This window comes from Helianthus annuus, chromosome 16 (genome assembly GCF_002127325.2).
Source record: "Helianthus annuus cultivar XRQ/B chromosome 16, HanXRQr2.0-SUNRISE, whole genome shotgun sequence".
NCBI classification, from domain to species: Eukaryota; Viridiplantae; Streptophyta; class Magnoliopsida; order Asterales; family Asteraceae; genus Helianthus; species Helianthus annuus.
Genome location: NC_035448.2, coordinates 149528951 through 149543504, shown reverse-complemented (window position 1 = coordinate 149543504; position 14554 = coordinate 149528951). Strand labels below are relative to the sequence as shown.

Sequence of the window (14554 nt, the reverse complement as noted above, 5' to 3'; positions counted from 1 at the left end):
GAATAAATACATTTTATATACTAAATAATAAAATAATTTAGCGAGTCGAAGATTTATTTCCCCTCTTATTTCACTCCCTTTCAGATTGTATACCTATAGGGACACGTAGTTGAATCAATGAAATATTAAATAGTTAGTAAATGAAATACTAAAGTATATAAAGTATACTTGTTCTCTCTAAATACTCATTTAACCAGGTTTATAACCCAGGTTCAAACTAATTAAGTTATATCTTCATCAAACAAAAAAAAATATATATATTTCAAACTTTGTGGTTTTACATTATTTTCAAAAGTTATTTTAATAACTTATTATAAACAACACAAATTAACCTTATTAGTTATTACTAAGGATGTTCACAGTTCGATTTAAAACCCTGAAACCGATCAAAATGGTCGTCGGTTTCATTTCACGGTCAGGTTTGTTATTAACTTTCGATTTATGTATTAAGTTTACTAATATATTACTTTCGGATTCAAATTTAAAATTTTAATTAAAAATTAATAATATCTTATTACAAAAACCGTATGTAGTTACTAAGTATATTTATTTTATTCAACCCGTGTAATAACATGGTTCTAACCTAGTTAATATTATAAATGAGAAGTATGCATTAAATTTAAAATAAATAATGATTATCTATAGTTAAGTAGAAGAAATTAAACAAAATAATATTTAGTAGGAGAGATATCTATAATTATTTAGAAGAGATTAAATTAATAGTAATTGTCCATAAGATATTAAACTAAATAATATTTAATAGGATAATTATCTATAATTAATTATTAATTAAAAGAGATTAAACTAAAATAATAATTATCTATATGAGAAGGTCTAATACGATGACAAGTGTCCCTAATATGGTTTCTTTTATTATATAGTATATAGATTACTGCGATATATCCACCGTTTCTCTTTAAAAGTATAAATTCATTATACTAAATGATATATATAAATTATAAAATTAATGAGTATGATATACATAATAATTTTTTTGTGTGTGCATTTATCTATCTATTTAAATACATCACCACAACATTCAAATGCACAGCCCGCCACACCCCCTTTATCCACCTTCCCTTTACTTTTGTTCCTTTTAGTCTCATATTTATTTCAATCTGAAATCATTAGTGACAACCAACTTCTTAACACAATTCCATCTTCAAAATCTTATCAAACCCATCATGAAATTCTACCAATCTTCATCCTCAGAAGCCCAATTATCCGAATTCAAACCCGCCCGAAACTGCCTTCCATGCTTCCAAAGTCATTCCACAAACCATCACATGATTAAGGATATGACTGAGCCGTTGTATGTTAAAACCAACCCCGGTGTTGTTGCGAAGCTAATGGGATTGGATTCGATCCCACAACGACGGATCCCTTTGGTTCATCATCAAGAAGATACCCGAGGTCACCCGAATGGTAAAACTTCAATGGTTCTCGAGATCAAGAAAGGGAAATTCTTCATTCTTGGTTTCGAGGCGGGATGTAAAGGTATGTATGTAGTCAACAATTTTTGTTTAATTTTGGGATTTTTAATAGAATAAATGCTTGATGATTAATGTGGAGTGTGAACACTTGTAGGTAAAGGCGAGGCGAGAATAGATTCGAAGAGGAAGTTAGCGGAAGATGATGAATCAAAGAAGAAGAAACGTGTAACGGAGACATTAAAATCTAATAAAGTGTTGAAAGAGAGTGCAAATGTTGATTTTGAGTTGGGATTTTTAGATCAATTGGTTCTTGAATTACTATACATCATCTAAATCAAAATCAAACGTGTGTAACTCGTGTGTTAAGTTTATTTAACAACGAGTTTGATCTATTGTTTAGTTTTATTCGCATAGTCTTTTGATGTTTATGGTATGATAAGTTTATTTAACAACGAGTTTGATCTTTATTGGCGTAGCGTTTTGATGTTTATGGGGTCAATCATCATTGGTTGAGACTATTATGCCATGCCTGCACAAAAAGTGAGACATAAGATCACTCCAATAGTTGTTGATCGAAATATAGGTGTGTGTGTGCGTGTGCACGGGGTGTGGATGCATGTGTGTGCTTTTCTTAAAACCAAGATTTTTAATAATTTAATAAATTATATGTGTGTGTATATATATTTTAAGGCCCTTTAGCTATCTTGCAATGAACTCGTGAAGTCCCCCTAAATATTAGCATGTGATTCTTCCAACTCAACAATCTTCTTCATTTCTACAATTTCATCTGCACATAATAAACATATAGTATGTGTATATTTTGGAATCAATTATTTAGCCACAAAACCAAAACTACCGAAACAAATTGATGGGAACTTCATTATTTTGGGAATACCTCCCCGTTCATGATTACGATTTCCAACTACTCCACTTTCAATTTATCAATCACTGGCACTTCTTTGATTACGCGGAGCTTGTTCAGTAGCGACTTTGCTGCTTCTATCTCATAAATAATTTGATTGTGCGCCTTTTCCAATTTTCTTTGCATTTTTCGGATAGCATTCCACAACTTTATGATTTCTTGTCCCTTTCCTTCTTCAAGATCGACATGTAATTAACATAAAACGTTTAGAAAATAACTTTTTTATTACTATTAACATGTTAATCTCTGTTGGACATATAAAAGATGTACCATTAAATGCTTTTTAAAAGTCTAATCTCCATGTTAGCTCTTCACCATGCTTCTCCATCTTGTCTTTAGCTTCTTTAAGGGCCCATGCTTCAAAAAATTTAAAACTTTTGCAGATAAATTATGAGTAGGTTACGCTCCAGTAATAAAAAGAAAATACAACGCTTTACGGAAATAAGAACCTCCGCTGAAGGAGTTGGGCAGGTGATGGGTTTTTTATGATAAAATGACATTCTGGAACTAATAAGAAAGATTATAAAGAAACGTGTTTGATCTAGAAAAAGAAAAAGATACGTGGCATGAAAAACATGTTAACAGTAAAAAAAAAGTGTAGGTAAAAAAAAAAACTCAGAATAATCTAACTATGCTGGGTAAAAAATAAAAATCATGTTAATAACAAAGATAGAGTAAATTAAAAAAACTCAAAAGAATTTAACTATTAGGTAAAAAAACAAGATTAAATTTTTTTTTACCATCACACTATTCATTGCCTAATAATATATAGTTAAAATAAAATAAAATAAAATTAAATTAAATTAAAATAAAAATAAAAATAAAAATAACCCTAAAACCAAGGCGGCCGTCGTCCTCCTCTTGTCTATCTCCCCTGTTCGCTCCTCCTCCATCTTCTAAACCTAAAAAACAAACAGCCGACAGATCTTCTTTCATTCTACGATTCAGCAGGGAAGGGAGGGAAGGTAAGGTTCAATCAGCAGCAGCAGGTAAGCTTCGATTCAGCAACTTCGATTAGCCACCATTTCTTTTCTATTACATTTGAATTGTTTTTTCTTATGGTCGTCGAATTGGATCGGACGTACCAAAACGAAAATCACCAGCGAATTACGTGACTATGAGTCAAACTACTATTTTAATTTTTCATTGGCATTTTAACAAACAGTTGGTGTGCGTGACGTGAGAATAGTTGTTTATAGGAAAATGACACTTGTTCGGGGTGTTCTACGGTCTCTTGCGGCTGGCAATTCACCTGGGTTTTCAATTGCCAGGACTTTGGCTACAAATGCTGCTTCAGGTTTTATTTTGATCTTTATTTGTCTTATATATATTCTCCTCTCAAATAGTATGAATTTTGATTAGGGGTTATCATAAATCATTGAAAACATCAAAAAACTGAAGCCGGTTTGAGATCTAAACAGTTCCAGTTTAGTTCACTTTTGATTAGGGGTGATCATAAACCATTAAAACAACCAAAATCTGAAGCCGGTTTGAGGTCTTAAACGGTTAGGTGAAGTTTTGTTTAGGGTGATTATAAACCATTGTAACTGACCAAAAACTGAAGCCGGTTTGAGGTGTAAACGGTGCGGTTTAGTTTTGTTTAGGGGTGACCGTAAACCATTGATAAACTGAAGTCGCTCTGAGATCCAAATGGCTCGGTTAAGTTTCGATTAGGGGTCATCATAAACCCTTGACACCGACCAAAAACCGAACCCAATTTGAGATCTAAACGGTTCAGTTAAGTTCTGATTAGGGGTGATCATAAAACAAAGTTAGCGCCTTATATTCTCACTCATAACATGAATTTTGATCCATGCTTGTTTTGTCGTTTTATAAAATTCTACATAGCCACCGACTCCTACGCGAATACAAACTCAACAGAGACTATGGAGGAGTTTGAAAGAAGCATTTTTGGTGAACCGGGCAACGACCAGAGTGCAAAGTCTTTTTTTCAGAAGTTGGATCAGCCAAAATGGGCTCGTGAAAGATACACTAGGATGAATAGTTCTGGAAAACCGGGATACGTCGACGGTCTAGCCGAGAGTTTAACAACTTTGACCGATGGTATGGATGGGAAGTTAAAGGATGCCGCTACTTATTTCAAATACGATGTTAATGAAGTTGAGAAAGAGAATTACAAGTTCAGACCAGATGTTACGTTTTGGCCTGGTAATACTTATGATGTTAAGGTACGGACAAGACATCTTATTAACTTTTTTTTTTTCAAAATTTTTTATTTTTTTTTTACCTTAACTTTCTTACACAAATGTGGGTTTGTGCAGGATCTTGATCTTACGAAACCAGGTGTTCGTAAGCCATCTAAAAGATCCGAGTTTGAAGTAACAACAGATGAAGTTCTTCAAAAAGCTGATTTCAGGGTAAGCAACTTTAGGTTTAGTTATTATTATAATATATAATATAATATAATAATAAATAACACATTAGTCTCATAGTTGTTAATAGCGAATAGCAGACGATAGCAACAAGCAACCTATACGCTATGTAGCGATAGGCGATAGGTATGAAATAGCAGGCACCATTTTATGTTTAGCGATACACTAAAAAGTTTTAAAAATATTTATATGTATATTATATCCAAATACAGTGTTTCTATACGTATATTTAACAAAAAAAACCTTAAAATAGCTATTGTATACGTATATTTTATCGCTATTTATATTAAAACCAAAACAAAAAAATCTGAAATCCCGCTATTTACTCGCTATGGAGGCGTCAGAATCAGATAGCGATGAATGAGGGAGCGCTACGCTACGCTGTTCGCTAAAGCGCTCGCTGTGAGCACTATTAAGTATTAACAACTACGATTAGTCTTTTATTTTATTTTTTTGAAATTTGTATAAGTGTTTGCGGGGGAAAACGTTGACTGAAAATTGGCCCTTTTCAACTCAAACCCTTCTTGACCGTTACCCAACTCACCTATCAAACAAGGTAATTTGGACTTTATAGTAAAAATATTTGTGTGTATGTGTGCAGAATGTGCGTTTTCTTGCTAACTTTATAACCGAGGCTGGAGTGATTATCAAAAGGAGCAAGGTACAAATAATATCGCTATATTGATTATCTAAATATTTTAACTTGCTATTTAATCTGTATGTTTTTTTTTCATGTAGACTAAAATTAGTGCCAAAGCCCAAAGGAAGGTTGCTAGAGAGATTAAGACAGCTCGAGCCTTTGGACTAATGCCGTTCACATCAATGGGAAGCAAACATTTTGTTTATGGCAGAACAATGGAGGATCTTGACAAAGATTACGAGTATGAAGTTTATGAACACAACTTTGTTGACGATGCGTCTTCAACCTTATAAGTTATAATCATGTAAGTTTTTTTTTTTGTGGTCCAAATGAAATAAACCAAAAGAAACATTGAAGATTTTCGTGTTCGTGTAGCCATTATTGTTGCAGGCGATCCGTCTTTCAGTTAGAATTATTCTTTTTTCTCGTTAACGATGTCTTAGTGTCGTATTTATGTATTATGCGAACACCAGGTTGTTGAATGCGGTTTTTTGTTTTGTCGTCGACCATCTTGAGGTTTTTTGTTGAATGCGAAGTTGCAGATCTCGCTAGAAACTGTGCTTGATTTTGATCAGCAAAACAGTATAAAGATTCCACACACTCTTCTAATGCGGATACGGGTCGAACTGGCTTGAAATCCAGTAGCTCTGCATATTCGACTATCAAATGGTACATGTAATCGTATATCCTATCGTTCTCCATAAAATTATGCACTGATTTTCCTATTGCTTCTGCCTGTGGAAAATGAAAATGACCCAAAGGTGAAAATGCCACACAGGGGATGTTTTAATCTCATTTTGAAAGTGATTAATCGGTTATGTTTGATCTCGTCTTGAAAGTGATTAATCAGTTAAGTTTTGACCCCTGCACTGGTTTTGTGCATTTAACCCCCTTGAAGGCCAACTACCCAACACAAGTTGGTAAAATATCCCATTTGTTAGCAGGGAACCGGTAACAGGTTCTCACCGTTAAAATAGAGGTGCGAACGCGCCGAGCTACTTGAGCTCAGCTCGAAATGAGCTGAGCTTAAATGAGCCCAAGCCCAAAACAAGCTCGTTCAGTAAATGAGCCCGAGCCCAAGCTTTGCTTAATCAAGCTCGAGCCGACTTGCGAGCCTAAACGAGTCTGCTATTTATATATGGCTTGATCTATATGCACCCCCTTTGAGAGAAAAAGTTGTGGGTCCCGCACGTAAGTATGTGAGAGGAGGGGGATGTATTTAGTAGTTCGATTATTAAATAATAATTACTATTTATATAATTATGAAAAAATAAATAATAAATTAATAATCATAATTAATATAAATTAATCAATAACTAATAAACGAGCCGGACTCGAGCTTGAAAAACTACCTACGAGCTGAGCCCAAGCTTTAGAAACAAAGCTTGAATCGAGCCGAGCTCGGGCTCATAAGCATATTAGCTAGATATATGAAAACTCACTTGGGCTGGATGCGCGTTTCCCCACTTGACTGCGGTTTTAATTGATGGACATGTTTTCGGGAGAGATCGGTAAGTAATCTTTCTTTGGGAAAAGGCACCGGCTGAAGAAATCGTCGTATTTTGGGTTTATGATAAGCAGAACACAACCACATGACAGGATATATTTTAAGCTTACACCTCTCCGCGTATATTTTATACCTACAATTGAATGTTTAAAAGATTAGATAATTAACCTAAATAAAATGTTTTTTTTTAATAAAAATGTGTTGTAAATTAGTTTTGTTGATTTTTAAGTAACTTACCGGTGATTGCATTGGGCTGATAGCTTTGACTGCTTAAACTCGTGTTGTATTTCCTGTGTCCAATTATGCAACACAATTTCAAATGCGACAAGAAAGCTTAATGCAGATATAAAGAGTTAATTACTTTTTTCGTCCATGTGGTTTGTCAAATATCACTATTTCAGTCAATTAGTTTAAAATTGCGATTTCAGTCCCTGTGGTTTCACTTTCGTAACCATTTCAACCCACCAACTTAACTCCATCCATTTATTCTGTTAACTTTGGGTGAAATAACCAAATTGCCCCTACGGTTTAATTAAAAAAACGCTAGTCTCACAGGTTTCAAAGCTGTGACCTATGCATTGAAATGTGATTGTTAAACCAATAGGCCATGTATCAAGATTGTAATTGAATTCAAATTGTTTTCCTTATAACATAGCCTATTCATCATCATCTTCACCAAACCTTCCTTCCATCTTTATCAATGGCAGCCACCACACCTTTCATCATCTCCACCACCATCCTCGTCACACAGCCACCACACCACAACCACCTCCGCCACACACCACCACCATCCTCATCACACACCACCACACCTCCGCCACACAATTGAAGCTGCAACAGTAACCATTAACCACCACCATCCTCGTCACTCTGCCACCACACCACAACCACCTCCGCCACACACCACCACACCTCCGCCACACGCCAAAACCTCAGCAGCAGAATGCTCCGCTTGTCTCAACGTCGTGCAGTAGTTCCGACGAGTTGAAGCAGCTCCTCTGTGAGAGCTCTTGCAACTGGTTTTTATACATCTCTGGGTGTGAAATTGATCGGAAATGAAGTGAAATTGGAAGGTTTTAGTTCTGGTGAGTTTGATTAAGGGGTGTCATGGTAATGTTGTCACTGATTTTGATGAATATGTTATGGTAATGAAAGGTGTGGTGGCTGCCATGGATAAAGATGAAATGTTTGGGGAAGATGATGATAAATAGGCTATGTTATAAGGAAAACAATTTGAATTCAATCACAATCTTGATACATGGCCTATTGGTTTAACAATCACATTTCAAGCAAAGGTCACAGCTTCGAAACCTGTGGCCAGCGTTTTTAGTTAAACCATAGGGGCAATTTGGTCATTTCACCCAAAGTTAACAGAATAAATGGATGGAGTTAAGTTGGTGGACTGAAATGGTTACGAAAGTGAAACCACATGGACTAAAATCGCAATTTTTAAACTAATGGACTGAAATAGTGATTTTTGACAAATCACAGGGACGGAAACAGGGAAAATGACATTTGACCGGTCAAAATTACAAAAATGTACATGCTTCGCGTTTGTGGTAGCCTCATGAATCCTAGCGAATAAGAAGTTGATACGTGTCATCCTTAGGCTTTTTTTTTTTTACTTTTCCACCACGATTTTTAAACGAACATAACTTTTTCAAACGTTAATATTTTTTTAAAAAATTTACACCAAACTAAAGAGAATTTTATTATCTTTAATTTGGTGCATTTTTTATATAAAAATGTTAACGTATGAAAAAGTTATGCTCGTTCAAAAATCGTGGTAGTAAATAAAAAAAGTAGTGCAGAAACCCATGGCACAATCTCAGACGCAAAGTGTGAGTCTTAGACGCAATACTTGCATTTATTTCCGTGTTTGCGTCTCTCCTAGACGCAAACGATGTTTATTTTCGTAATGTTGTTTGATCAAAGGTCATTTTCGTGATTTCCTCAAAATTGTACCTGACGCATGATTAATGCACCCCATTGTGTCGTATCATTACACTGAAGCAGTGCTTCTCTAATTGGAGAATCAACATCTGGGTTTCCTTTCCAATACGCATACAGATACTGAACTTTGTTTATGTGAACCTTCTTTAATGCTTCCACGTAAAAAAAATATTTAGTGTTAGAAACAAAGCGTTGTGCAACCTAACAACATAAGATGATTTAGAAGGGCATGTCAATGATAGATGGTTGTTGTATAGGATATTAATGGCAAATAAGTCAAAGGTGGCGCTATACAAACACCACTGGCCACTATTCAGACACCACTGACGTGTCATATTATAGGGGTGAAAAGTGTTCAAACGTGTTGTATGATAGTCACATGGGTCGTATGACATGACGAAAAATGGTCATATAAGTCGGTCAGGAGCTAAATCATACAACCTATATGATATTTGACTGAAAATGAAATGAGTGATGTGACCATCGACAAAGCCATACGACTCGTATAGCCTTTTTTTGCCCTCTCATATAGCGCCTATGACCCATATTGTCCGCATGATATAGCAGGTGACATTGTGTAAACTTTGTAGGTTGTGCATTTTTAACTACACCCTAACTCAAAAGTGAAGAGACTGTAAATACTTTTACCTCGAGAGGCATTCAATTTCCCCTAATCTCACGTCGAAGAACAATCACAAGAGAACTTCCCATCTATAACTACAAGGCAAATGCCTATTACCTACGAAGGCCCTAATAAGTTCTTTGATCAATGATGACTAGACAACCTTTGTAGAAGTGTTGTCAACCGTTTTGACATACACAACATGATCATATGCGATTTTTTTTAGGAATCAACATTCTCGATCAATATTTTGCCTGTGTCTTCTTTTCATTAATAGTTGTGATGGAAGAGTGGCTTTAAACACACGACTTGCGTTATTGTTTTGGATCCATAATCATTTTTAGAAGAGTTAATTGCCAAAATCGCCCCTGAGGTTTGAGCACATTTGCCATTTTCGTCCAAAATGACACTTTTGTACCATTTTGCTCCTCACGTTTGTAACTTTTTGCCATTTTCATCCAAACAACTAACTTAGTTTATTTTTTCTGTTAAGCTGAATGATATTTGGATGAAAATGACAACTATAAACCACATGGACGAAAATGGCAAATGTGCTCAAACTCTTTTTAATTTCTTTTATTTAGTTAATTTTGTCACATATATAATAAAAAAGAATATACATGCAATTTTTATATGAAAAAAATAATAGTTTTCTCACATATTTTTTATAACTTTTCATCCAACCACTAGCTAAGTTAATTTTTTTCTATTAAGGCGAAGGATGTTTTAAATTTTATAAATTAATAAAGAAATTAATTTCCAATTGTTTATATAGATCAATTTTATAAAAATAAATCTACTTAAACTTCTAATTTTTATAAAACTAAAATGCTTGTGACCTTATAGAAAAATGTCAAATAAACAAATATTATCATATGTACCATGTTTTTAATTCATCTTCTACTCTTTTAAATTCGCTCCTAACGAAAAACAAAAGCCAGTGCCCCCATCAAACAACGTACCGTTACCAAACCTTAAAATTACCCACCAAATAGTAAGTATAATGCCATCTAATATTTTGTGATAAACACTTTTCACGACGAGCTATTTTCTTGTTAAACTCTCAAAAACAGAATCGAAATATTCATGTTACTTAGAGAAAGAAAACAAAGTTCTATTGAACAAAAGACAACATATAATAACCTTGATACAAAAAATTAATTTATAAAATTTAAAACATCTTTCGCCTTAATAGAAAAAAATTAACTTAGTGGATGGATGAAAATTTATAAAAAAAATATGTGACAAAACTATTATTTTTTCGTATAAAAATTGCATGTATATTCTTTTTAATTTATATATGTGACAAAATTAACTAAATAAAAGAAATTAAAAAGAGTTTGAGCAGAGTTGCCATTTTCGTCCCTGTGGTTTATATTTGCCATTTTCATCCAAATATCCATTAACTTAACAGAAAAAATAAACTAAGTTAGTGGTTTGGATGAAAATGCAAAAAGTTACAAACGTGGGGGGCAAAATGGTACAAAAGTGTCATTTTGGACGAAAATAGCAAATGTGCCCAAACCTCAGGGGTGACTTTGGCAATTAACTCTTTTTAGAACGTCAAACTCACACAGCTACTAAATCTATTCCTAAATCTTAGGCTCATATCTTTTAAAGGGCTAGAAACTCTCACCACTTGAGGGACAATATGTTACTATACCTGAAGGGGTATGGTCCCAAAAAGTCGCGCAAACCTCCGCTCAGGTTGCGCGTGAGACCATACTCCTTATTCAGTAAACTTATTAATAAGACCCTCGCGCGGCATACACCACGTTCTGATCTACCCCGCGCGAGGCACGACCCACAAGAGGCTCAGATATCAGCACTTAGCATCAAATAAGGGTTAGTTTACTGCCCAACAAGAACCACACAGTAGTGAAGCGCAAGCCTACCTACAGTGGTACACAAGGTACAAGTGGCAGTAAAAGGAGCCAATGAGCGTCCAACAGGCTCTGGTCAATCGTGCGCCACGATCGTCTGACGAGAAGTACACAAGGACGCCTACATGGCACCAATCAGAGGACGGAGACAACTGTCCCACGATCTCCACTTGTCTGCTGATGGCAGAAGGACAACAAGGCCGACAACAATGACACGTGGCTCCAATCAAGGTGCGCCAGCACCGAGGAACGTCTAGAAGCCACTAAGCGGTCGACGCCAGCGAGACAAAGAGCATATCCGTTATGTTGTCCGTTTCCGGCCCAAGGCCCATCAGCCCACAACCTCTTACACCTATCCGGCTATAAATAGAGACCTCATTCCACAGGTTAAACATTCCATTCCTCTACTCTCACTCTTAGCACTTAATTATTCCCAAAACAGTTGCTTATTCTCACGCCGGAGCCTGGTTAAGAGGGAAACCCCCACATTCCCCTCTTAACGAGTAACGGTGTTCTGTTTTGCAGGATCGAACCATCAAGTCGGAGCTCAAATATCCATAATAAGATTAACCACTATGATAGAAACATAAACCAATCTTAATTAAGTCCATAATTAGATCAGTGTTTCTTCATTGGCGCCCACCGATTTTTTCTATAACCACCCTCATCTTCTTTTATTTGAGCCTTTGACATCTTTTTCATCCTTCGACTATGGCTGGTCAAGGAACCATTCCAGAGTTCGGTTTCGGAACCAACTCTAACACGGCGTTGGGTGAAGGAATCCAAAACTTCCAAGCCCAACAAATCGAAGAAATCGGAGAAGTTGAAATCACCAATACTGGGGGTCCGCGCGGGAGCATCACCCGCATCACCCAAATGGTCACCCCAGGGAACAACGGAGAAGGACCTTCGAACACAGCGCCAGCTCAAAATGTATCGGCATTACTAGGCTTACCAGAAGGCGAAACCCCAGCCTCGTGGTATGCTAAGAACATCGCCACCATCAATGCAGCATACCAATCGCTGATCGCGCAGCAAGCAGTTTTGACGGCAAAACCGTCCTTGGTCACCCCTCAGAGTCAGGGGGTGCGCCAAATGCCCCCGCCAGCCAATCTACAAGGCAGAATCAACAGGCCTCCCCCTACAAGACGTTTAAGCGTACAAGACACGCGCGATACAAGAGGGGAAACGGATAGTTACTACGACTATCCGTCGAACCTTCAACGAGGCCCTGTTCACAGCCGGCTCACGCCGTGCAACATGAACAACGAATGGGAAGAAACGGACCCGTATGATCCCACATGGGAAGGTGACGAGGAATCGTCAGTCTTTAATCGTTTACCGAAAAACCACGAGTACTACAAGCCAAGACAACACATTGGCTACACAGAAGAAGCTGAAAGAGATTTCCGCCTGGCATACCGACCAGCGGAAGCTGCGGAGCACTCCAAGTTCATCCCGAAAATCGCACTCGCGCCGCTTTCACGAGAGAAACTACCCACGACTGTCGGGAAATTCAATGGATTGACTGATCCAGACGATCACGTCAGAACATTCACGAGGGTGGGCTGCATGGGAGGTTGGAACATGCCCATGTGGTGCCACTTATTTATCCAAACTCTTACCGGGGCGGCTCGCGCCTGGTTCGACAGCCTTCCACCTGGGAAGATTAAATCATGGACAGATTTCAAGACGCAATTCTTGAGCTACTTTAGCCAACAACGTCGCTACCAGCGCGACACAGCCGAAGTAGAAGATATTTGGCGAAGAGATGGTGAAGGTCTTGAGGACTTCATCACCCGTTTTAACAAAGAATGTCTGGAAATAGGCGGCGTCAGTGAACAACTCATGCGTTGTCACTTCAAGAAGGCCATACGCTGCGACAGTCTCATTAGAACTATCACAGGTAAAGATGGAATGCCGAAGGAGTGGGATAAACTAATGGAGGCCGCAAAAATTGTCGCGCAAACTGAGGAGTCCCTTGCTGGTGGCAAGGGTTACTATTCTGAAGATCGATTCTCCAGAGGAAACACGCGCGACAACAACAACAAGCGTAACAAATACAAGAGTAATGACTGGAAGTCTGGGAGATCAAGAGGCCACGACGACAGGCCGCGCTACAGAGAAGATGCGCGAGAAACAATTGACCGAATTGGTTACAAGAAAGCGGTCAGAGACGACAATCGTGACAAACACTGGACTCCGCTCACAAAAACGCCAAAGGAGGTATTGATGACGGAGAATCACGATTTCAAGGCTCCCAGGCCAATGACAAACAAGAAAGGGCAAGACCCCAACTTGTACTGCGATTTTCACAAAGATTCAGGGCACCTGACCGACGACTGTTATAGCTTGCGCCAAGAAACCGAGAGAGCGCTCAAAAGCGGTAAGCTAAGCCATTTGGTGAAGAATGTACGCAAGGAAACCCGTCAACTCCAGCGCCACGATGAAGGGAACCACAAAAAGGTCCGATGACTAGAGACTCACATGGTCAACGGACCTAGGTATAGCGCGAAAGAGAAAGGCAAACGCCCCTATGAACCTTCTTGGCAAGAGCAGCAGGTTATATTTCCGGTAGTGCGCGGCGGACCTCGCGCCACATGTCCCGTCGTCATTACCGGTATAATCGGGCATTATGAAACTGAATACATATTCATCGACCCGGGAAGTACAGCCGACATCATTTACGAACAGTGTTTCAATCAGTTGGATGAGGAGGATAAAGCGAGACTCGAGCCAGTCGATTATCCTTTGTCTGGATTTTGCAACGAGATGGTTTTTCCACTCGGCCAGATCAGTTTCCCCGTCATGTTTTCTGACGGGAAACATTCAAGAACGACAAATGTGAATTTCATGGTGATGCCGGTAAAATCAAGGCATGATGTGCTAATTGGGAGGGAAACCCAGGGCGAGTTAAACATGGTAACCTCAACGCCCCATTCTGCGATAGGGTTCTCAACCAAAACAGGAGTGGCAATCATCTATGCGAAGAAGGAAGTGATGTCAACCGAAGAAATGCGCCCAACGAAAGCGGCGAAGGTCTCCACGACCGAGCCAGAGAAATGGGTTTTAAACCGCAGATACCCAGAGCAGACTGTGACAATTGGCCACGCCATTTCGTCAGACATCCGAACGCGTTTAAAGCAATTATTGTTTCGAAACATGGATATATTTGCCTGGACCCCGGCAGACATGACCGGT

General features: G+C 37.8%; 2 protein-coding genes across 2 annotated transcripts; both read left to right on the top strand.

Moving 5' to 3' along the window:
• Positions 1-1037: 1037 nt before the first annotated feature.
• On the top strand, positions 1038-1879 carry LOC110915738. Its single transcript, XM_022160486.2, has 2 exons — positions 1038-1497; positions 1588-1879. Exons 1-2 carry the CDS (start codon positions 1185-1187, stop codon positions 1764-1766), a joined length of 492 nt encoding a protein of 163 aa, XP_022016178.1. The 5' UTR covers positions 1038-1184; the 3' UTR covers positions 1767-1879.
• A 1293-nt stretch (positions 1880-3172) lies between these two features.
• Positions 3173-5897, top strand: LOC110915421. The gene is made up of 6 exons (XM_022160120.2): positions 3173-3344; positions 3521-3652; positions 4204-4544; positions 4638-4733; positions 5350-5409; positions 5487-5897. Exons 2-6 carry the CDS (start codon positions 3559-3561, stop codon positions 5679-5681), a joined length of 786 nt encoding a protein of 261 aa, XP_022015812.1. The 5' UTR covers positions 3173-3344; positions 3521-3558; the 3' UTR covers positions 5682-5897.
• The last annotated feature ends 8657 nt before the right edge of the window (positions 5898-14554 follow it).